At 37.7% G+C, this 24,202-nt stretch overlaps 1 protein-coding gene across 1 annotated transcript; it reads left to right on the plus strand.

The window, feature by feature from the left end:
• Positions 1 to 16,380: 16,380 nt before the first annotated feature.
• Positions 16,381 to 17,429, plus strand: LOC126627093 (uncharacterized). Its single transcript, XM_050296516.1, has one exon. It carries the CDS (start codon positions 16,503 to 16,505, stop codon positions 17,382 to 17,384), a length of 882 nt encoding a protein of 293 aa, XP_050152473.1. The 5' UTR covers positions 16,381 to 16,502; the 3' UTR covers positions 17,385 to 17,429.
• Positions 17,430 to 24,202: the final 6,773 nt, after the last annotated feature.

Here is a 24,202-nt window from a genome sequence, read left to right on the forward strand (position 1 = left end):
AATTCTACTTTTGATAATAAACGAAGGAATTCAGCTAAAATTCCAACTAGTCACAACATCGTAGAAGTTAGTCATGATAGTGGTACTGTTTTCTTTTAGAACGACTAGTCATGACCCAAATCAGACATTAGTGTCCAAATCAGCAAGTTTTTCTACATCCAATCTGGTGGTGTAAAAATAAAAACCAATATATGTACATAATTTGAAAGATAGGAGAAGAGTAAGGTGGAAAATTTGGAACCATTACAGGGTGACTTAGTGATTGAGATGAATTTCAAACCCGTATTTCACACGGCATGTCCTGAGTTTGATCTTTAGCACTAGTAAATTGCACAATGGTAACCAATGAGAAGCTAAAATGTCTCTATAGGTCTATCCGACCTCCGAAATGATGGACTGCCGTGGCGAAGAAAAGTGGAAATTTTGGAGGTCCAAACCAAGTATAGCACGCTTTGCGTAACGCAGTTCCCGGGGATTGCTCAAATAGATTCAGCAAGCGTGAGAGCAAAGGCTGTCAAAACTCCACCAGCCACTACAAACGTGGTTGCTGCTTTTTGGACTCCCTAAACCCTAAAACACAATGCAATGCACTTCTTTTTAACTAAACCCCCATACAGAATCTCATAATTACCACATTAACACCCCTTTTAATTTGAATTAATTTGAATTTTGCCCATTTTTTTCTCAAGGTTTGAGGTTTGGACCATTTTTGGTGTTTGGTAAGCCATAGTTTGATCATGTTTTTGTTGATTAAGTTTTGATTCTATCGGTAAAATTGTCCCCTTGTGTAACTACAGAGAATGCATTATCCCAATGAGCACCAAACTTTGTGCTAATTAAACCCACTTAATTAGTGCCTAAATTAAGTTTAGCTAGCTGTAGTACAAAAAGGATAAAACTAGTAGTAGAGAGCTTGTCGTTTTACTAGCTTTTTCTTTGGCCAGATTGTCGTTTTACTAGCATAGTTTGAATTTCAGAGCATTTTTTAGAGGTCATGCACTCTCAGTCTGCCAGTTTCTATTCTTCTATTCTATTCCCACTTCAAACTCCTATAAAAGATTCCTTCTCATTCTGTCCCCTTAATATTTACTTTCTATAATATTTATTATTATTATTATTATTATTATTATTATTATTATTATTATTATTATATTATGGAATTTAGAAAAAAATAAAATATAAAAACCCATATGCAAGTATTAATGTTGAATAAAAATGTTATCAGCACTTGGCACTACACGATTCTGACCATTTAAAGTCAATGTTCAATTATTTGCAAAAACAAAAGTATGAAATGATTGTTGTAGGGAAAATAATTTGAGAGAGAATGAAAGAATTTTATTAGATAATTTCATGGTGTGTTATAATGTGAGGCATAGCCACATTTAAATAGTGGTGTGGCTATCCTATAAAATTACAAAAATATCCCTAATTCTATAGAGAGAATCAATTGCCTAATCAATTGAGGAATGAATGGCCTAGCAGTTATAGCAGTCAAATGAGGAATGAATGACCTATTCATTTGTGGAATCAATGGCCTATTCATACCAATTAGTGGAAAACCATAAATGTCCTGCAACACTTCCCCTTAGACATTTATGACTTCAGGCATGGCTCAAGTGACGTATGACCGTTACTGTGGGTGGTGCGGGTGCTTGGGTTTTGTGGGTGAGAGAGACATGGGAGATTCGACAAAATCAAAATCGCAAAATCGAGAAGATGGCCGATGCAGGTGCCTGGGTTCTGTGGGTGGTGCGAGTGCCTGGGTTCTGGGATGTCGTCGAGGACTCGCGACGACGATGATGTCGGGATGGTGGAGGAGATGGCTGACGGAGAGTGACGGAGTGTGGGTGGAAATGTGGAGGGGAGAAGGTTGTGTACCAGGACAAGCAAACCGTTTCGGAGGTGAACTCGGCGGATCCTAAATCGGAAACCGAGTCGAACTAGGACTTAGACTCGGACATTACGAAGCAGATTTGGAGGACGAAATTGGAGAAGTTGGGAGGGAGCGAAAACCGACGAAGCTACGCAGATCAGAGACAGAGGCATCCTGAGAAAGAGAGAGAGACTGTGGGAGAGAGAGATCAAGAGGGAGGAGATTGAGAATCGACAGATCTGAAAGGGATGACTAAGGAGAGGAGAGTCTTCGAAAAGGTGTGAGAAAATAGGAAAGGAATGGGAAAATGTTACAAACAGGTCGGTCCGGGTACCCCTTTTTCTATACTTCTGGACTCAGCCCATCCCGCACCATTTCTCTTTTTAAAAATTAGGAACCGGCCTGTACCCACCGCAACCCGCTATTCCTATACCCGTTTGCCCACCCCTACATATAGTTCAATTATGCTTTATAAGATGTTTTTGGCATTGAGTGGCAGTATTTTTTTTTTTTTTTCTTTCTTGGTAGGACATGATTGTTGAGTAGCAATGTAGTGCAGTGCATTTAAATTTTCAAAATAATGGAGAGGAGCAAACAGTTGAAAGAAAGTAGAGACTAAAAGTAGGTGATGGTAATGAGTTGTACTGCCTAATCATATGCCGGGTAATTGCAGGTACCTATAATTAATCATAACTTTCACTTCTGTTTATATATATTTTTGGCTTATTAGTGGAAATGTCTCTTGAAACTGCTATTGAATCTCAGTTATCTCCTAAAATTGGTTTTGTCTCACTTTGCCCTTAGAAACTGACATTTTCAACTTTTTATCTCACTTTACCCACTTCTGTTAATGAATTGTTAAATGTAAGGGTATTTTAGACATTTCAATTTTTACATATTTATTTACCTCTATCCTACACATTAAACAAGTCTCAATTTTATTTTTGATAACTCTAATTCAAACGCATAAATTTTGGGCATTTTTACAAATAAATTATTCAATCAATAGAAAATTTCCGAGCAACAAAATCATTGTATCAACCAAAATAAGGGTTACATTTGTTCATAGAGCATCACTTGCAAGACATCCATGTATTTGATCGAAACTTAGCAATTGAAAAATATTCATTACAACAAAATCATTATACCATTAAGCTATCCTATCCAAAATACTTCCCAAACCAAAAAAATTATTTAAAGAAAATGTGCACCGTTTGAAACAAAAAATTTCACATTGTTGAGCATTGATTCCACTAGACATGAGCTTGTTCAGGAGCAAAGTGAGACAAAAACTGAGACTCAATGGCAGTTTTAGGGGGCATTTCGACTAATAAGCCTAATTTTTAAAACAAACGATGGTATCTTCAAATTCGCCTTTGTCGAGAATCGAATCTAAGACCTCTTACTTACAAGTGAAAAAAAATACTATTAGACCGCAATACTAAGTGACCATATCTGTTTATATATTTAAGATTGTAATTTGCATAATCCTTTAGAAAGAACACATATCATGATTAGAATAGAACTGTTTTGAATGATTTTGTTGACCTCACATGTTTCGTCCTTTTTATATTAATTTATTTAATTTAATTGATGTGGGATGTTTTGGCCTCACTTTCGGACCTGGATCATTTCCAAGGCAAACCCTCGAGATCCTGCTGAGCGATAAACATGGGCCGTTGGATTTCGATCCAACGACTATAAACAGGAGGGTCCTTCTTAAAGTTATAATAATTGTATCTGTTGGATCGAAATTCAAAGGCCCGTGTTTGTCGCTCAGCATGATCCCAAAGATTTGCCTCAAAGAGGATCCAGTTCCCTCACTTTCTGTATGTATCTCTGTCACTAGATTTTCTGGCCCCTAACTTGTGCTACCTATTCTCCATGAAAACAAAAAATCAAAAAAAAAAAAAAAAAAACTAACAATAAATTCATCTAAATTGTCCATAACAATGCTCATAATGTTACCAATCCATCTAAATTGTAATACATCACAATAATATTTTAAGATATAGTATTAATAATTATACAACCCTATAATATAAGTAAATTAGTAATACTTTAGGAGTTTAAAAATCCTCTCATTAATATTCCTCCGAAAAATGAATAAAATAGAATTCCTCCTAAAAACAAGTTTAATACATGATGAACAAATTAAATTCCTTACAATTGCAAATTCAACCGTTAACCAGGTTTTAAACCTCTCGATACATAATTCCCTCAAAAGTGGATGATAGAGAGTCCATGTTTTTCACACAATATTTATAATGCTGATACAAGAATTAACATTAAATTGTGATATGACATAGAGTTTATGAAAAGTCTCAATTTAAAAATGTCACATCCTGGCCTGGGGCGGACCACTTCCCGGGCCTGTACCACCACCGTAGCACGATATTGTCCTCTTTCGGACTCGACCACGCCCTCACGGTTTTGTTTCTGGGAACTCACGAGCACCTTCCCAGTGGGTCACCCATCATGTGAGTGCTATGACCACCTTCTCGCTTAACTTCGGAGTTCCGACGGAACCCGAAGCCAGTGAGCTCCCAAAAGGCCTCGTGCTACGTTGGAATGGGAATATACATTTAAGGATCACTCCCCTAGGCGATGTGGGATGTTACAATCCACCCCCTTTAAGGGTCCTCGTCGGCACACTTTCGACCAGGGATTGGCTCTGATACCAAACTGACACACCCCGACCGATATCAATGCATGCTGCCCGTCATGTGAGGGTGACGTAACCATATGCACAGTGCAAAAGCGATAAAGATAAGAGTTATACGAATAAATAAAAACCGAAAGCTACTAAAGTGCACTAATAAACAGTAAGTGCTAGGAGTGAAATACAAGTGTAAATACTCATATTCAGAGCATAGAAAGTCTAGGTGCAGTCCAGTAGGACAAGTACTAATTATACAGTACCATAAGATGTCCTACAATTATTTTAATATGTCAGAACCGCCGAAGTCCTTAAGGCCACCAACAGCAAGCTTACCTAAAACCTGGAGGGGCGCAAAACAGAAAGTGTGAATGGGCAAAAAAAAAAATGTTTTACAAAACCATTTCAGTTCTCAAAGTTCTAAACCCTCGCCGTAAAACATGTATAATTTTCCCAGAAGTGGAATATAAACATATGCATAAATATATATGTAAATATAACCATTCAAATCATGCTTCACATATTCATAATCATAAATATGCCATGCCAAGATATAACAGAGTAAGTAATTCAGGTGAGAATAAATTCATGGGAATATATTATGTTAGCCGAAACCCTTATGGAAGTCTGTACGGCTCAATTCATATCTCAATAGTTAAATCTAGCCGGAGTCACTATGATGACCTATACGGCACTCTACTGCACACGAGTCAGAACCAAATGAAAAGGTTTGTACGACAATACTGGGTGTAATATAATTATGCTCAATACTACTCTCTCATAATAGCTGGATGATAAATAGCTAGTCACCTACGAGTCAGAACCATAGTAAAGGTCTGTACGCACCAAAATTGGATCCAATATGAGAATATGGTGCGTGAGGTGACATTGTACAAACAGGCCTGTGCCATATCTTTGGCTAAATCACAATCACCCTAGGTGCAATTTTTTAAGCTCAACGTTATTCAATCATATGCCATTAATCATTAATTCTCATCACAAAACATAACTCACCTGGTACTTACCTGAGCGTCCACAACACCACAATTATATATAAGCATCATATACTAATTCATATACGAAACATAAATTTAGATGCATGGCATTCAAGGCATACTTTCATTTAAACGCATTTTTTGGGAAAATATCAGGTATATAATTATATACTAAAAAACAAAAGCTCACTCATTGATATGTCGAAGGGTCGTAACACCCGAGTCACCCTTGACTGTGCTCGTCCTCGGGATAAGTCTCACCTATATGCGAATGAATTGAATAAACGTTAATTCAAAGCACATAACCAAACCTAGCTAATAACTTCTCATACAATGCTCAAATGGGGTGTTTGAATATACCAACGTGATCTACACAACTCCACGAACATCCCCATATTTTTAGAAAAATTTTCCGACCACCCACGCACAGTCACGCATCGGCCAAGGCACGGCCAGACAAGCCGCCCACGCGCCAGCATATGCCAGGCACACTGACGGTAACCCTAACGACGTTAGGGAATATTCTGTTAAAAAGTAGCATATACCATTAATTATTAACGGTGTCATCTAACAGCGTTAGCATATTCCGTTAGTTTTGATGGAATATAGCTTCATCTTCTCTGACGAGTCGCCTGACGCCAGTGACTTCGCCGGTTTCCGGGTTGATTTTCAAAACCTTATATCTCTCTCGTTTTAACACCAAACTTCATGAAACTTGAACCATTTTAAAGATCTCACCAAGACGAATCAAACCATACCTGAGTCAAGCCCTGAAGCCGTCAGAAACCCGCCTAAAAAAGCCTTAATATTCAGGCCAAACTTAAAACTCGTCGTTCTTGCTATTCTGACATCCAAAATCTTCCAATGAACCACTCCTAGCCTCGTGAGGACCTCCTTAAGCTACCTATAAGCTTGAAATCACAAAAAACATGAGATTTTACGTTTGCATGAATAGTACCTCAAATCGAAAGTTATGGTTTCTTGGGTTTTTCAAAGTTTCAAGTCCTAAAAATGACATATACAAACTCAGGGACATGCAAGGAGTTCTAATCTTACCTTCTTGACGTAGATCTATGCTTGAAGTGTGAGTTTGGCGTTCGTCCGTACGTTAAGGAAGGAGAGAGAGAGAGTGACTCCGAGGGAGAGAGCACGGGAGAGAAGAGAGAATGAGAGTTTGTGTGTGTGTGTGTGGTCCACATGGGTCACCAACCAAAACCACAAAAATTCCTTTCTAATTTCTTCCAAAAATTAGGGAAAAATGAAAGTTTGAACCCCCATGTACATGCATAACACACCACAACGTTCACATCCAAAGGTAAAATAGTCAATTCACGTCATCTATAATTTATTTCGTGACAGGCTATGACAATTTGGTATCAGAGCCTAGATTTAGTAGTCCTGTATAGTTCTTGAATATTCTAATTTTTGTGATGTCTTCTGTCAGAACTATACCGCATCGTAGAGAGCCCCATCACTCAGCTGAGCCTAGTTTCCTTGATATTGCTCAATTATGGGAAGCTATAGTTAATGCCATTCGGTCTACGTTTCGTCCTCCTCAAATGACACATCTTAAGACTGTGTATAACCTGAAGCAAACTCATTTCATGGGAAATGAAGGACATAAGGGAGCGGAGAAGTGGCTTAATCATGTTGAGAAGACTTTCCTTGTGATGCAGAGTCAGGGGAATCTTCCTCCTGATAGGTGGGTCGAGATGACTACCTAGTTTGTAGGTCCGAAGCTTGCATCCTGGTGGAGACAGGAGTCATATCAGATGACACTAGAGGTTATAGCGGATTGGGAAGTGTTTATACAGTTGTTTCGGAAAAGGTTCATTCCTCCTGAGTACATTGATCGCAAGAAACAAGAGTTTACCCATTTGAAGCAAGGAAAGATGTTAGCAAATAAGTACTACAGGAAGTTCACTGATTTGTCTCGATATGATCTGGAGGTTACTACTAATCTGGTTGAGATGCTCTGTTGATTTAGGTTGGGTACTAAGAAGAAATGACGTTCTATAGCGACATCGACTCCCTGTGTCACTTACCAGGAGTTTTATAAGGTTTTACTGAGGATTGAGGACTCAGAGAACATGCCCAGTGAAAGTGAGGATGAGGAAGAAAAGAATGTGAACCAGAGGCGAGATGATAAAGGTAAAGGTCAATCATCTCAGGGACCTTGTAAGACCTAGAGTTTTAAAAGAAGCGGTCGCAATTCCAGCTCTTCTAGCGGAGGTTTGAGCTCTAATATGCTGAGTAGAGGTGGTAGATTTCCTTGAGGCTAGAGATTTCAGAGGCAAAGGGATTTTGGTGGTTCAGGTGGATCAAATGCTCATTTATGCTGTAGGTGTAATAATAGGCATTTTGGGAAGTGTATGAGAGGCAGCGGTGAATGCTATACTTGTGGACAGATAAGGCATAGGGCTGCTCAATGCCCTAAGAATTAGCAGAGGCCCCAACAGCCTTCATTCCCACCACCTATGCTGACCCAACAAGATTCAGGACAGTATCAGTACTCTCAAGACCCTCAGCATCATGGAGGTTCTATGTCATATCAACCACATTCAGCCGGTGGATCCCAGTGGTACCAAGGGGGACAGTCCCAGCAGGTAGAGATTGTTGTTAGCAGTGCAGGATCTTCGAGGCAGTTTGGTCAGCCAAGACAAGGATGTGGTGTTCATGCTAACAGAGGTCGTGGTGGACGGCAGCAGAATCAGGGACGTATTCATAACATGACATTGCAAGATGCTCAGAATAATCCTGATTTAATCATGGGTACGTAAATATTCTTGGTCATTTTGCTAAAGTATTGATTAATTGTGGTGCTACACATTCTGTTATCTCACATACATTTGCTCAAATGACGCAACCTTATCCTACACCTCTAGGATTTGATTTAGAGTTTTCTATGCCTAGAGGGGATAGATGTTTTGTGGATCGAGTATATCAAGGATGTCCAGTGATGGTGGAGGATGTTGTTATGCTAGCTAATCTTATGTTGTTAGATATTATGGATTTTGATGTGATTTTGGGCACTGATTGGTTACACTATAATCGTGCCAAGATAGATTGTTATGGAAAGACAGTTACTTTCCATCGTCCTAGATTACCTGAAGTTACATTTGTAGGAAAGCCTAGTGGGGTGAGGCATGGTATTATTTCTGCCGTGAAAGCCAACAGATTGTTTTCGAAAGGTTGTCAGGGATATTTGGCTTATGTGGTGTTGAATGACGATGCTCCTAGTAGTGTGGAGGATGTACGTGTGGTCAGCTATTTTTCGAATGTATTCCCTGAGGATTTGCCTGGATTGTCGCCAAATAGAGATGTGGAGTTCGTTATTGATCTGCTTCCAGGTATGAATCATATATCTTTGACTCCTTATAGAAGGGCTCTTGTTGAATTAAGGGAATTGAAAGTTCAGTTGCAAGAACTAGTGGTTTTATTCAACCTAGTACTTCACCTTGGGGAGCTCTAATTTTATTTGTGAAGAAGAAAGACGGAACCTTGAGGCTGTGCATTGATTACAGGCAGTTGAATCGGGTAACGATTAAAAACCGTTATCCATTACCTCGATTAGATGATTTATTTGATCAACTTCGAGGTGCCTGTGTGTTCTCTAAGATTGACTTGAGGTCTGGTTACTACCAGTTGAAGATTTGTAGTAAAGATGTCCCTAAGACCGCATTCAGGACTTGATATGGTCATTATGAGTTTCTTATGATGTTATTCGGGTTAACTAATGCACCAACAACTTTTATGGATATGATGAATCGAGTATTCCAGCCATATTTGGACAGGTTTGTCATTGTCTTCATTGATGATATTCTGGTATACTCTAAGTCTAAGGCTGAGCATGCTAGACATCTTAAATTGATGTTGAAAAGTTTGAGGGAACACCAATTATATGCTAAGTTTAGCAAATGCCAATTTTGGCTAGATCAAGTGGCATTTTTGGGACATGTCATTTTTGCTCAAGGAATTCAAGTGGATTCTCAAAAAGTGGCAGCTGTGGAGAATTGGGAACAACCTCGAATCGTCACCGAGGTATGGAGTTTTCTTGGCCTAGCAGGCTATTATAGACGGTTCGTTAAGGATTTTTCAATGATTGCTTTGCCATTGACGAGGTTAACCCAAAAGGACGTTAATTTTGAGTGGGATGATAATTGTGAGCAAAGTTTTTAGTAGTTGAAGTATTATCTCACTCATGCACCTGTTTTAACACTCGCAGATGATAGTGGTAATTATGAAGCTTACAATGATGCTTCTTTGAATGGCCTGGGTTGTGTATTGATGCAACATGGTAGGGTGATTGCTTATGCTTCGAGATAGTTGAAACCTCATGAGAAGAATTACCCTACTCATTGTTGGAAGTATGCCCACAAAGCTACTCATTTGATGTAATAGCTTTTTGGAATACTTAATGTATTAAACTTTTATATGGTTAATGAAGGGCAAATCTTATTGTTAATCACTATTTATTGTATCATGTGTTTAAGCAATAAGAGAATCCAAGGAATGTATTTGTTCTAAGAGATAAGTGATCTAAGTGAGTTAGATTATCGAGACCCTTCTCTTATGTTCATTCCTAAAACGTTCCTAGCCATAGGATTGCCAATTGGGCATTGACAATCCGCTAAGGTTAGTATGTGTTGTGTTGACTCAAGCGTGAGTATGACTAGTCTCAAGTCATTTGGTGTTGGACACTAAGACAAACACATAGGTGCTCGAAAGAGTAATCGAGTACACTGAACTACGATCAAAAGAGAGTTCGAACATACATGTCATGTATGAACTCTAAAGTTACAATATGCAAAGTAGTCCTTTGACCTGAGGCATCATAGATGTCTAATGGTTAGGTCCTTGATCTTTGATCATGTCAAACGACATTCCATAGGAGTGTCCACGGCATTGTTGGGGTCAAGCTATCTAGTCATGTAGGCATATGAATGCACAACAAGGGATCTCTAACCTTCCATGGTGGAGGGAGAATACTCTAAGATATGATTCTAAAGTCTTTGGCCAAAGCAAATGAATATGACTTAGGAAGTTTGTTCCAAATCATATTCAAGGGAATCATATAGGAAAGTATCACATTGGATAGTAGACATGAAACAAACTATCACTTAAACAATGTGATTAAGAGTATTGTATTAGAGAAGGACCGTATTGCATTGTAGTTGTAACTGGATAGGTTCTCCAACCAATTCTACTTAGCTTGGGTAACCATGACATACTGCTAGGTGTCACTCATGGTTTGTGGAAGCCCAAATGATTAGGTAACACTAATCATTAAAGGGAGAATTGAAATGAAGTTTCAATTCACAAATCGATAGTTAAGAGTAACATCGCCCACTGCCTCGCTAATTGGAACCTAATGGATCGTACACCGAGTAAGGATGTATGTGAAGAAATTATATGAAATGGATAAGCAATTAAATGGTTTAATTGAAGAATGGTCAAGATTAGTTAATTAGTTAATTAATTTTACGAAAGGTTCGTATTGGGCATATTTGTTGGTTTTGGGTTTCGGGGCCCAAAAGCGTTTTGGTCCAAAAGGCCCATTATGTTCAAGTTGTATGACAACTAAAACAAAATGGGCAAATAGCCCAATAACACCAAGGAGGGCCGGCCATTAAGGTGAATGGGCAAAGTTTGCTTAATTGCAAGTTTGCCACTCACCAAAGAAAAGGTTATAAAAGCAACTTTATAGCTATTTTCAAATTAGGGTTTTTCTTGTTGAAATTGGGTGAAACATTTTCTCCATTTTCTTCTAAGGAGGCCGGCCACTAAAGGAGGGGACATCTAGCAATCTTTTCTTCCTTTAGTCATCCATTTCATCTTCACAAGATACAACCTTGGTGAAGAGACTTAGAGACATCAAGCTTTTGATGTTTTTGGAGAACAAATCCTTTTTCCTCAAATCATCAAAGGAGCACTAAGGGGAAGAAAACACAAGGAGGATTCAAGGAGCTTGGAGGTGACTTGAAGGCCCTCCACTTGGGTGAATCCCTTATGTAAACAAGGATGAGCTTCAAGGGTAAAGAATCACTAAATCTTTACTTCTCTTTAATTTTGTTAAAGAGTTTATTTTGGTTCACCATATACTAGGCTTTGAAAGTCATGGGTTTTATGAATTGTTTTTGGATGCATGCATACTTTAAAGTGTTGATAGCTTGCATGTGTATTCAAATGTTCATACTTGTTCTTAGCTAGGAAAAAATTTTTCCTTCACTCATAACCTGGAGTTAGCGGCTATTATCTTTGCTTTGAAGATTTGGAGACATTATCTTTATGGTGAGAAATGTAAGATCTTCACAGATCATAAGAGTCTTTAGTACCTATTTACTCAAAGAGATCTTAATCTTCGGCAGCGGAGGTGGATTGAGTTACTTAGTGATTATGATTGCACAATTAAGTATCACCCTCATCGTGCAAATGCAGTGGTGGACGCACTTAGTAGGAAGACTCCAGCTAGACTCAATGCCATCTATGATTGCTATGTTTCTCTTCTAGCAGATTTGAGGTCCACTGGAGTGGAGTTAGGAGTGGAAGATCGAAAATTTTCAAGTTAGGCCAATTTTAATTAATCATGTGCTCGAGGCCTAGATGAATGATGAAGAGACCCAGGAAATAATTCAAGCAAGGAATCAAGGCAAGAAGAAAGATTTCAGGATTCGAGAAACTGATGGTATGCTTATGCAAGAAAGCAGAATGTATGTGCCGAATAATGCAGAGTTAAAGAAAGAAATCTTCGATGAAGCACATATTTCGACATATGCAATGCATCCAAGATGCACCAAGATGTATCATACCATTTGACCATTTTATTATTGGCCGGGTATGAAAAGGGAAATTGCCGAATATGTGAGTAGGTGTGCCATTTGTCAACAGATTAAAGCTGAATGGAAGAAACCGTTTGGGTTGATACAGCTTCCCATTCCATAGTGGAAGTGGGAAAATATCACTATGGATTTTGTGTACAAGTTTCCTCGTACACAGAATGGTTATGACGGTATTTGGGTGATAGTTGATCGGCTTAATAAGTCAGCACATTTTATTCCAGTGAGGGAAAAATATTCGTTAAGCCGATTAGCTAAGTTATTCCTATTGAAGATTGTGAAGTACCATGGCGTTCCAGTTAACATTATCTCGGATCAGGACCCTAGATTTACTTCCAAGTTCTGGGTAGCATTTCAGAAAGCTCTTAGTACGAGATTACTTTATAGTACAACATATCACCCTCAGACAAATGGACAATCTGAGAGGACTATTCAGACATTAGAAGATATGCTGAGATCTTCAGTACTTTAGTTTGGCAATAGTTGGCATGATTGTTTGGTTTTGATAGAGTTCGCCTACAACAATAGTTACCATTTGAGTATTGGTATGGCACCATTTGAGACACTTTATGGGAAATCTTGTCGTACACCTTTATGTTGGTCAGAGGTTGGCGAAAGAGTTTTAGTGGGCCCTGAGATTGTGGATGAGACTACTCAAAATGTTCAGGTAATTAAGTCTAACCTGAAAGCGGCCCAGGATCGACAAAAGAGCTTAGTAGACAAGCATGCCACTGACCGGAAGTATAATGTAGGTGATTTGGTATTTCTGAAGTTATCACCTTGGAAAGGTGTTGTACAATTTGGAAAGAAAGGCAAGTTGAGTCCTAGGTACATTGGACCATATATGATCATTGAACGAGTCAGTGAGGTTGCTTACAGGCTTGAGTTGCCTTCAAAGTTGTCCAAGGTACACAATGTGTTTCATGTTTCGATGCTTCGTCATTATGTTACAAACCCTTCACATGTGATTCCTCCTCAACCTTTGGAAATTAATCTGAACTTGACTTAAGAAACCAATGACACTTTTGGATTGGAAGGATAAGGAACTAAGGAATAAAACCGTGCGTTTGGTGAAAGTATTATGGAGAAATTATTCAGTGGAAGAAGCTACTTGGGAGATAGAGGACCGAATGAGAGAGATGTATCCACGTCTATTTTATGATTATTAGTGGATGTATTGGTTGTAAGTAAATTTCGAGGACAAAATTTTATAATGTGGGTAGATTGTCACAGCCCATCCCGAAATAAATTATAGATGACGTGAATTGACTATTTTACCCTTGGATGTGAACGTTGTGGTGTGTTATGCATGTACATAGGGGTTCAAACTTTCATTTTTCCTAATTTTTGGAAGAAATTAGAAAGGAATTTGTGTGGCTTTGGTTGGTGACCCACGTGGACCACACACACACACACAAACTCTCATTCTCTCTTCTCTTTCGTGCTCTCTCCCTTAGACTCACTCTCTCTCTCCTTTCCTCATTTACAGACGAACGCCAAAATCACACTTCAAGCATGGATCGACATGAAGAAGGTAAGATTCGAACTCCTTGCATGTCCTTGAGATCGTATATGTCATTTTTAGAACTTGAAACCTTGAAAAACCCAAGAAACCATAACCTCCGATTTGAGGTACTATTCATGCAAACGTAAAATCTCATGTTTTTGGGGATTTCAAGCTTATAGGTAGCTTAAGGAGGTCCTCACGAGGCTAGGAGTGGTTCGTAGGAAGATTTTGGACATCGAAATAGCAAGAACGACGAGTTTTAAGTTTGGCCAGAGTATCGAGGCTTTTTCTGCCGGTTTCAGGGCTCGACTCAGGTATGGTTTGATTCGTCTTGGTGAGATCTTTAAAATGGTTCAAGTTTCATGAAGTTTGGTGTTAAAATGAGAAAGATATAAGGTTTTGAAAATTAACCCAGAAACCGGTGAAGTCACCGGCGTCCGGCGACTCGTTGGAGAAGATGAAGCTATATTCCGTCAAAACTGACGGGATATGCTAACGGCGTTCGATGGCGCCTTTAATAATTAATGGTATATGCTACATTTTTAACGGAATATTCCCTAACACTGTTAGGGTTACCGTCAGTTTGCCTGGCACGTGCCCACGCATGGGCGGCGCGTGGGTGGTCGGAAAATTTTTCTAAAAATATGAGGATGTTTGTGGAGTTGTGTAGATTACGTTGGTATATTCAAACACCCAATTTGAGCATTGTATGAGAAGTTATTAGCTAGTTTTGGTTATGTGCTTTGAATTAATGTTTATTCAGTTAATTCGCATACAGGTGAGACTTATCCCGAGGACGAGCGCAGTCAAGGGCGACTCGGGGGTTACGACCCTTCGACATATCAGTAAGTGGGCTTTTGTTTTTCAATATATAATTATATACTTGATATTTTCCCAAAAAATGCGTTTAAATGAAAGTATGCCTTGAATGCCATGCATCTAAATTTATATTTCGTAAATGAATTAGTATATGATGCTTATATATAATTGTGGTGTTGTGGATGCTCAGGTAAGTAACAGGCGAGTTATGTTTGATGAGAATTAATGATTAATGGCATATGATTGAATAACGTTGAGCTCATAAAAATGCACCTAGGGTGACTGTGATTTAGCCAAAAATACGGCACATGCCTGTTAGTACAATGGCACCTCCCGCACCATATGCTCATATTGGATCCAATTTAGGTGCATAGTCCTGTCATACAGACCTTTACTATGGTTCCGACTCGTAGGTTACTAGCGATTTATCGCCCAGCTATTATGAGAGAGTAGTATTGAGCATAATTATATTACAGCCAGTATTGTCGTACATACCTTTTCATTTGGTTCCGACTCGTGTGCAGTAGAGTGCCGTACAGGTCATCGTAGTGACTCCGGCTAAATTTGACTATTGAGCTATGAATTCAGCCGTACATACTTCTATAGGGGTTTCGACTAACATGATATATTCCCATGAATTTATTCACACCTGAATTACTTACTCTGTTATATCTTGGCATGGCATATTTATAATTATGAATATGTGAAGCATGATTTGAATTGTTATATTTACATATATATTTATGCATATGTTTATATTCCACTTCTGGAAAAATTATACATGCTTTACGACGAAGGGTTAGAACTTTGAGAACTGAAATGGTTTTGTAAAACATTTGTTTTTGCCCACTCACACTTTCTGTTTTGCGCCCCTTCAAGTTTTAGATAAGCTTGTTGTTGGTGGCCTTGAGAACTTTGGCGGTTCTGACATATTAAAATAATTGTAGGACATCTTATGGTGCTGTATAATTAGTACTTGTCATACTGGACTGCATCTAGATTTTCTATGCTCTGAATATGAGTATTTACACTTATATTTCACTCCTAGCACTTACTGTTTATTAGTGCATTTTAGTAGCTTTCGGTTTTTATTCATTCGTATAACTCTTATCTTTATCGTTTCCGCACTGTGCACATGACTACGTTACCCTCACGTGACGGCCAACATGCCTTGATTTCGGTTGGGATGTGTCAAAAAGAGTCTTCTTATTGTGTCTCTAAAACTAAATATGATCATAAAACCATGAATAAAATTGAAATTATGATAAACAAAAACAACACACAAATATGACGAACGAATTTTATCTCCAACAAAATTAAAATAATTAAGTATTAATATATAAGACTATTGAATCATATTTTGAGTTCAAATTTCAGTAACAACAATATTATTGAAAAAAAAAAAAAACAATATTTAACTCCATCAATTTCAAGTGCAATTCCATATAAAATCCCAATACCACAACCAGACACTCTCTGTCTCTCTCTTGTCCCGACAAATTAAAACCCAAATTAATGATGAAATTTGTTTCTTTTCATCAACATGCCTCCCCCCTCCTCTCCCCCCTTCCCATGAAAAGAAAGAGACAGAAATCCAAGTGGGTAATTCCAAATTCCTCAGAAGGGCATTTCCGTAATTTCGCAACCCTCACCTGTTGAAAGTTGGAAACCCCCCATTTAATAAACGCGCCATCTCTCTCTCTCTCTCTCTCTCTGCAAAATTCTTTCTTTTCTTTTCTCCCCAAAAAAACCCGCTCGGAGAGAAGTGGAAGGTGTGGTGAGATACGGTTTCGTTTTGAGAGGTCCGTCAATGGCGAGTGGGTGGGTGAAGTCGCTGCAATGCAAGTCGAGAGCGTTCGAAGACGTTTACCATCCGAACCCGAAAAATCTGATGAACAGCACGAGTTGCAGAAAGAGCGTTCAAAACATCAAGGACGTCATGGACTCTACAAAACCAAGAAAACCAAAGCCGTCGCCGCCGCCTGGTCCGCCGCCCAAGCGGTCCAAACCCAAACACCTGGGTCGACCCACAAAACCCGAGCCCAGTTCGAGCCCGACCCAACCAGTCCGAACCGGTCAGCCGCGACCCCACGACCCGTTCTTGTCGTCATTGACGGAGCTCCCGGAGGACCACCCCTCGCGCAATGTCGTCGAGATTATCTTCCACACCAGCTGGGGACCGAAGGCCTTTTCGGGTCGGATCGAGATGATTTTTAAAGTCCAGAACGGGTCCAAGACCGTTGCCCGGTTCGAGGAGTACAGGGAGGTTGTGAAGGCGCGGTCCCGGGCCGGGTCCACAGGCGGGGCCCAGTGCGAGGAGGAGAATGCGCGGTGCGTCGCGGACGGAAACGAGGTCATGCGGTTCCACTGCCTCGGTCCCGCCAGCTCCGGCGTTGGGGTGTATGACGCTTGCAGGGGAATGTGGGGGTTTCACGGCGGAAAGGGAAAAGCGATTTGCACTTTTTCCGGTAGCGGCATGGCCCACGAGAGCGCAGGTGCTGGTGGGGCCAGGGGACGGAGGGCGATGCTGGTTTGCCGGGTCATTGCGGGTCGGGTTTCGAAGCAGTTGGAGTTGGAGTCGTTGTTGGATGGCCGGGTCGAGTTCGACTCGGTGAGCGGAGACAGCGGCGAATTGCTGGTGTTTGATTCACGCGCCGTGTTGCCGTGCTTTCTTATCATCTATAAACTGTAAAAATACAAGGTCCTTTTTTAAAGAATTTGTCCCTTTTTCTATTTATTTGTGTTTTTTTTTTTATCACACCTTGTTCTTGCATTTATCAATTCAATTTTTTCTTTTTTTTTTGTTTTGGGTTTTTGATATTGTGGGTGTGATTTATGGAAAAATTGAGTTGATAAATGCCTAATTAACCAGTTTTTGGTTTTAATTCATCTGTGATTACTGTCATGTTCATATTTTTTACTGTTTTACTAATGTAATTAATGGGTTTTTATTGCATGATTTTGTTAAATTATTTTGCTCGGGAGATAACAACATTACTATTCTCTTTTGTATAAATGGTGAAGGTAACTTCGAATTTAGAACTCTTTCAACACGGTTGCATTGGTTGGGATTATAAAACTTGAAATCTATTTTTGATAGTAATTAGCATTAATCTGTTGTTATTATGGGCAGAGTTCATATTTTTCATGAGCACGATATGGAAGTTTAACTGGTATTATAACAGTCACCAACAAACATAATGATGACAATTGTGGGATAATTGTAACATATATATATACAAATTATTACAACTTCAGAACTAAGTATTAATTCTGAGCAATTATAACTTCGGATATTGGTTCAACAGCTAAATTAAGTCGCCACCAACTAATTTCATTAGTCAGGTATAATACATAGATACGTAATTTCAGATATGACATGTTACCAGCATTGTTCTAAAAAATTTCGTCTAACGTCGCATAGGTTCCGCTTAGGCGCTAGGCAGCTAGCTACTGTCCCGATTAATCCCTAGAACTTTCAAAATTAAGAGAGGGCGACCGTCTAGACACTTACTTAGGTCGCGACTCTCACATAAACAAAAAATAGATAACTTTTTTTTTTGCAGTTTTTTTTTAATAAATTATAAGATATTTGTTGAATAGTCAGATGAATACTCATTATATCCTGGTTCCCCATGTTTTCAATATATTCTAATATGTCATTCAATTTTTGAATGTATGTATGCCAAGTCAATTATGTAATTTTTAAGTATAAACAAATACTTATTTATGCGATATATAATACGTTTACTTTTAAATCCGTCTAATCCACTTAGATTCTTGCCTAGGCCCTATCTAGGCGCTAGACCCTGCCTAGGCGTTAAGCTCCACTCTACCCCACTAAAACCTAGCATTTTTTAAAACCTTAGTTACAAAACTCGAAATGTGTATGAATAGTATAAATAAGCCCAACATGAAAATAAACAAGTAAACTTGAGCACCACGCATTCATTGCCCATGCGTAATATTCATGTTACACAAGAAGGATTTCTTTATGCTGTTGAAGGAATTAACTTGTGTAACACAAAAGTACAATCTTAAGAAAAGAAAGAACTGAACTTTTTCCGGATTTTGTTAAAGGGATAGAAAATAAGAGACGAGGAATGAAAAGCATAGGTGTTGTTTTTCCAATAGAAGTATAGTTAGTTGATGTTGTTATTTAGGTTTTTAGCATTCTGTTTTCTGGTAAAAAGGCTTTACATTTTCCCTTCTTGTTGAAATCGAAAGGGATATTGTCACGGTTTAATAATGCAACAGCCCCTTTCATTAGTATTACGTTCTAGTATTATTCATCTTTAAGTGAGAGATTTTAGGTTTGATTCTCGTCAAAAACGAATTTGAATTACATTATTATGGCTGCCCATTATGAGACTTAAACTAATCCATCACCACTTAGTGTAGATAATATCATATGTTAAAAAATATATATAATGCAACAGCCCCATGTGGCCATATCCCACTATTTTCGAAGAACAGATTTTTATTGTGTAAATTTTAAGGGAGACTTTGGATGCGGTCCCTAGTTATGAACAGTCTTTGACTGAAACCTTATTGGTTTTCAATTTTTGATCCAAGTCCCTGAAATTAATTGATAATTTATTTCTATGTACGTTACTATATTTTTTAAATTAAAAATTAAAATTTATAGTTGTTTATAGTAATGAGATTTTAAATAAAAAACCATAATTTGTGGGATTAAAAATATTAAAATATAAATATACTATTGTGTGTGTGTGTGTAAACATGGGTACATTCATAAAAATAACCAAAAAATTATTGTATCAAAACATGGGTACATTCTTCAAAATGGGTACATTTAGCAAAAATAAAAATGGGTACAAATAAATAAAAAAATATGGGTACAATACAAATAAAACTTTAAAAAATATGGGCACAAAAAGAAATTAATATATGGGTACAAATTAAAACTGAAAGGAAAATTGGTACAAATTAAAAATGGGTTGCAAATTAAAAATGGGTACAAACTAAAAATAAAAATATATGATAAAAAAATTAGCCATAAATATAAATATACTAATTGTAACATTTTTAATATTAAATGAATATATTTAGAAATAAAAAATATTTTATTATTGAAATAATTAATGATATTATTAATACAAAGGACCTTGATCAAAAATTGAAAAGTAATAAGGTTTTAATCAATAGAGTAGTAAAAATAAGGATGAAAACCTAATTACTCCAAATTTTAAAATCGGGATTTGGAGCGTTTCAACTTATTGATCTTCATTCAAAGATTATGTCCAACAAAAAAATCATTTGAATAAAAAACCAATTAGTGATCCAAATGTATCGAGCAACTCGACGATGCGAGTCCTATTAACATAGTTAAGATGAATCGTTCATTTATTTGATATATTTGGATGACAAAATGATTTATGATTTGAATGACTACTTGCAACATAGTCATGATGAACCGTTCATTTATTTGATATATTTGGATGACAAAACGATTTACGATTTGAATGACATTTTGTATGGATGATCTAACATAGTCATGATAAACCGTTTATTTATTTGATACATTTGGATGACAAAACAATTTATGATTTGAATGATTTTTTGTATGGATGATCTAACATAGTCATGATGAACCGTTCATTTATTTGATACATTTGGATGACAAAATGATGTACGATTTGAATGACTTTTTGTATGGATGATCTTCAAATGAAAATTGAGAAATTGAACAATTTTCATATAAAATATAACAATTAAGATACGTTATTTACAAAAAGTGAGATATGTACATTTCACGTGACAATAAAATCGTTCCAGAATCAAACTTGTGAGGTAAGCGTCCGTTTCATTTTCATAGGTTTGTCTTGGTCCATTGCTATCCCTCTCAGTGAGTAGCCTCAGCAGATTTGATGCTGCTGAATAAGCCTAATTTGGTTGACTGGCAAAGTACAGCGCAAGTCACGCAACTGTTTTGCTGCCAAAACCATTGCTTGGCTTAAGAGAAAATGAAGGGTATGGCCACAAATCACAATCTTTGATGTGCACCTTGTGCCCAATAAAATTTAGTTCCACTTACCAAAACTCTCTAACCATTTCCAATTTCATGCATGTTTTTCAAGTTAAGCAAAAATAAAATATTGTTCCGTCTGCTAAATGCATTGATTCTACACCTAAAAATTTTGGAATGCCTCATTTTCTAAGATAAATTGAAAGAGCTTACTGGATGCACCATCGACTTCAGACAGGTCGACCGGGCGGAAGAAGAGCTAAAAAGAAAAAAAAAAAAAACCATAGTGGGTAAGCAAAAAGCAAATACCAATGAAAACCGGACGTGGAATTTCAAACAAGAAAAAGTAGTAGCCTAGCCAGGGAGGGAGATTCTCCAGCTCGAGTCCTTGTTGTATATATAGTTGAAAATAGAGTGGAAACTACGGTTCAAAATCAAGGCCAAAAAGCGATCCTTACGAGAGCTTTTCTTGTTTGATATTTGTTTTCATTTAATTGAAGTGTGTAATGGTCCGTGGCTATCTTTTAAAGATTATAATTTATAAGTCAATTGTATTAACTATCTCAATCCTCTGGGTATAGTCGTTCTTAGTCGAAGAGTGCCTTTTGTAATGGCCATGGGCATACTACTCAACCTCGGATCTAGAGCGGCTGGGGTTGTTGGTTTTTTGCTTGGCAAATCACTATGAGGAGGAAGTGTTGGAAATATGCCCTGAAAGTCAATCTTTGGAAGAAACCTTTCAGGACAAATGAATCGATGTATAGATGACTCTTATACATCAAATGGCAAAGATACTAATTAGGACTATCTCAACAAACGATATATGTCCTAAATAGTATATCCATGGACAATGGATCGATTGAAGAAGTAATCTAATGATGTTAGATTACAGAGACCTTCTTCACATAACCATAATGTTCAAAAAGGTTCCTGGTCATTGGATTGTCGGAGGGATACTGACAATGCTTAGACCGGTACATACTGTGTCTGCTTCAATTGGAAGGATGAAAAGTCTCATCCCATTCGTGTGGTAACACTAAGACAAGTATGTAGGTGCTCATTAAGGGAATGAGTTCACTGAACACAATCGAACGAGAGTACTTGCATGGAGGTCTACTCACATGTCAAGCAAGTAACTCTAATGGTTGGAATAATGTAAGTAATCCTTTGACCTGAGGCATCGTCGTTGTCTTGTGGTTAAGTACTTAATTTTTGATTATGTCAAAGTCTCCCCATTCGCGGGTGTCCACGGCATAATTAGGGTTAAGCCACTTAGTCATGAAGGCAAGTGTATGTGCAACAAGGAATCTCTAATCCTCAATAAGAGAGGAAGAATACTCTGAGATATGATTCGGGAATCTTCGGCCGAAGTATCGAGCGTAATAAAGGAAAGCGTTCCTATACGACTCAATAGAATCATATAAGAAGGAATAATCACATTAGGGGTTTGACATAATATATCCATACCCTAGTAATGTGATTGAGAGTATTGTTTTAGAGAAGGATCGAATTACATTGTAATTCCAACTGAATAGGTTCTCCGAACAACTTCTACATTAGCTTGGGTAGCTATGACATATGGTTAGATGTCACTCATAGCTTATGAGTTCTTCTAGATGATTAAATGTAGTCATCAAAGAAGAAGGTGAATTAAAAGGAAGTTTTAATTCACTAAGTGATTGAATTAAATATAATCAATTGGATTGATGCCAATCACCTCACTGCCTTGCTAATTAGAACCTAAAATGATTGTACACTGACACACTATTGTAGTAAGTAATTAATGGATGAAGAAATAATTAATTGGATTAATTAAGTATTGTGATTAATTTAGAAAGTCTAAAGAAATCATAAAAGCGATAAAGATCGTTTTGGGCTTAAAGAAACGTTCGGGTTTTATTGGGCCCATTGGGCCTAAACCCATTGGGCTTTTATTCAAGCATAGGATGACTTGAAATAATAAAAGCCCAAAGCCCAAACCAAACACTAAAGGCCCAGCCACTTAAAGGGTTTGGGAGAGATATTTAGTCAAGTTGTTGACTAGGTTTCTTTTTGTCTATATAAGGAACTTTATAGAGATTTATTCCTCAGGGTTTTTGTGTGTTTAAAACATCAAAGAGGCAAAAGATATATCTCTCTAAAACTACACAAAGGCCGGCCACCTTGAGGGTGTTTTAGCTAACAATTTTTCACCCTTTTGGTTATTCCTCCATCCATCTCACTACACTAGTGGGTGTGGATCTTTAGAGGTCTTCTCCTTTGGAGACTAAAGGAGAACCTTGGAGCACTCTTACCAACAAAGTGGAGGAGGCAAGGAGGGAGGCTAGGCTCAAGGAGTTCAAGGAGCAAAGGGCTTGGAGTTGGTCCATCCTTGGTCTCAAGTCTAGATCAAGAGGTATAAGACTAAACCTTCACTTTGTTCTTCTCTAAAATGTTTTGATGCATTATATATAAACCTATGAACCTTGAAGGGGATTTGCATGACTATAGCTTTGATAATTTGTGTTAAATGCTTCCGCTGCTTTCGTATATAAAATTTGATTTGTATATGCATGATAGTCATTTCGAAATCCCTATGTGTAAAACTCATAATTTTCCCTTCAGGAAGCTCATGTTTGCTAGAGGTGAATCGTAACGGTGCTTATTTGTTGACTCTTGCAATTGTTAAAGAATGTTGTGACATTTTCCTCATGGTGTCTTTATGGTAGTTATCCAACTCTCAAGGTTTAGCCATCACAAGTGCCATCTTCCTTCTTGGTTGAGTGTAGGTTTTCCTTTCTTGAGAATTGTTTTATGTTTCTATTGAATTTGCCATCGTGAATTGTGGTGTTTATTTTGGCACCTCTAGCGTATTGTTCATGCTCTTGGAATTTTCTATGTGATTTCTTCCCGAGTAAGGATTGCTTTGAGGATCACGTTTTGTCCAATGTAAGTTAATGATTATTTTTAACGAAAATAAAATTTAAGTTTGTTTCTGAGAATTTTTAAATCACATGAATCAAATTGAGAATGTAATAAACCCTTTTACAAAAAGTGGAGAACATAAATTAGAGGACACGTGAGTCAATCAGCATCAGTTCACCTGATCAATATAAAATACAAGTTACATTAGGACATGAGAGTTTAGAGCTTAGTTACGGTACATGTATTTACTATATACTTAGAAGTCAAACTGGGACATGTCCTGTAGCCGGTTTCAAGAGTTTGATATTTGGGTTAAAAATTCAAAAATAACATTAAATCATGACTTAGACATTTCATTTTTTTTTTAATTTTTTAATTTTTTAAAATAAAAAAGGGAATCAACTGATCGCTTCACCATGACAGTCCACCATTCCGGGAGCTGAAAAGACTCACCAATGTATTTCAACCTTTCCCTAACTACTATCGTGTAATTTACCAACATAAGAAATTCATCCTAACCGTTGGGCCATCCCACATCTCACTGTTTTCACCAAACTGATATCTGAACTCAGAAGCCCAAACTCTCTAGTTTTTTATTTTTTTTGCTGGCAAATAAC

The sequence above is a fragment of the Malus sylvestris genome, chromosome 6 (assembly GCF_916048215.2).
Source record: "Malus sylvestris chromosome 6, drMalSylv7.2, whole genome shotgun sequence".
Classification (NCBI taxonomy): domain Eukaryota; kingdom Viridiplantae; phylum Streptophyta; class Magnoliopsida; order Rosales; family Rosaceae; genus Malus; species Malus sylvestris.

Coding starts and splice junctions, on each gene's coding strand:
- LOC126627093 (XM_050296516.1), top strand. CDS start 16,503: ATGGCGAGTGGGTGGGTGAAGTCGCTGCAATGCAAGTCGAGAGCGTTC.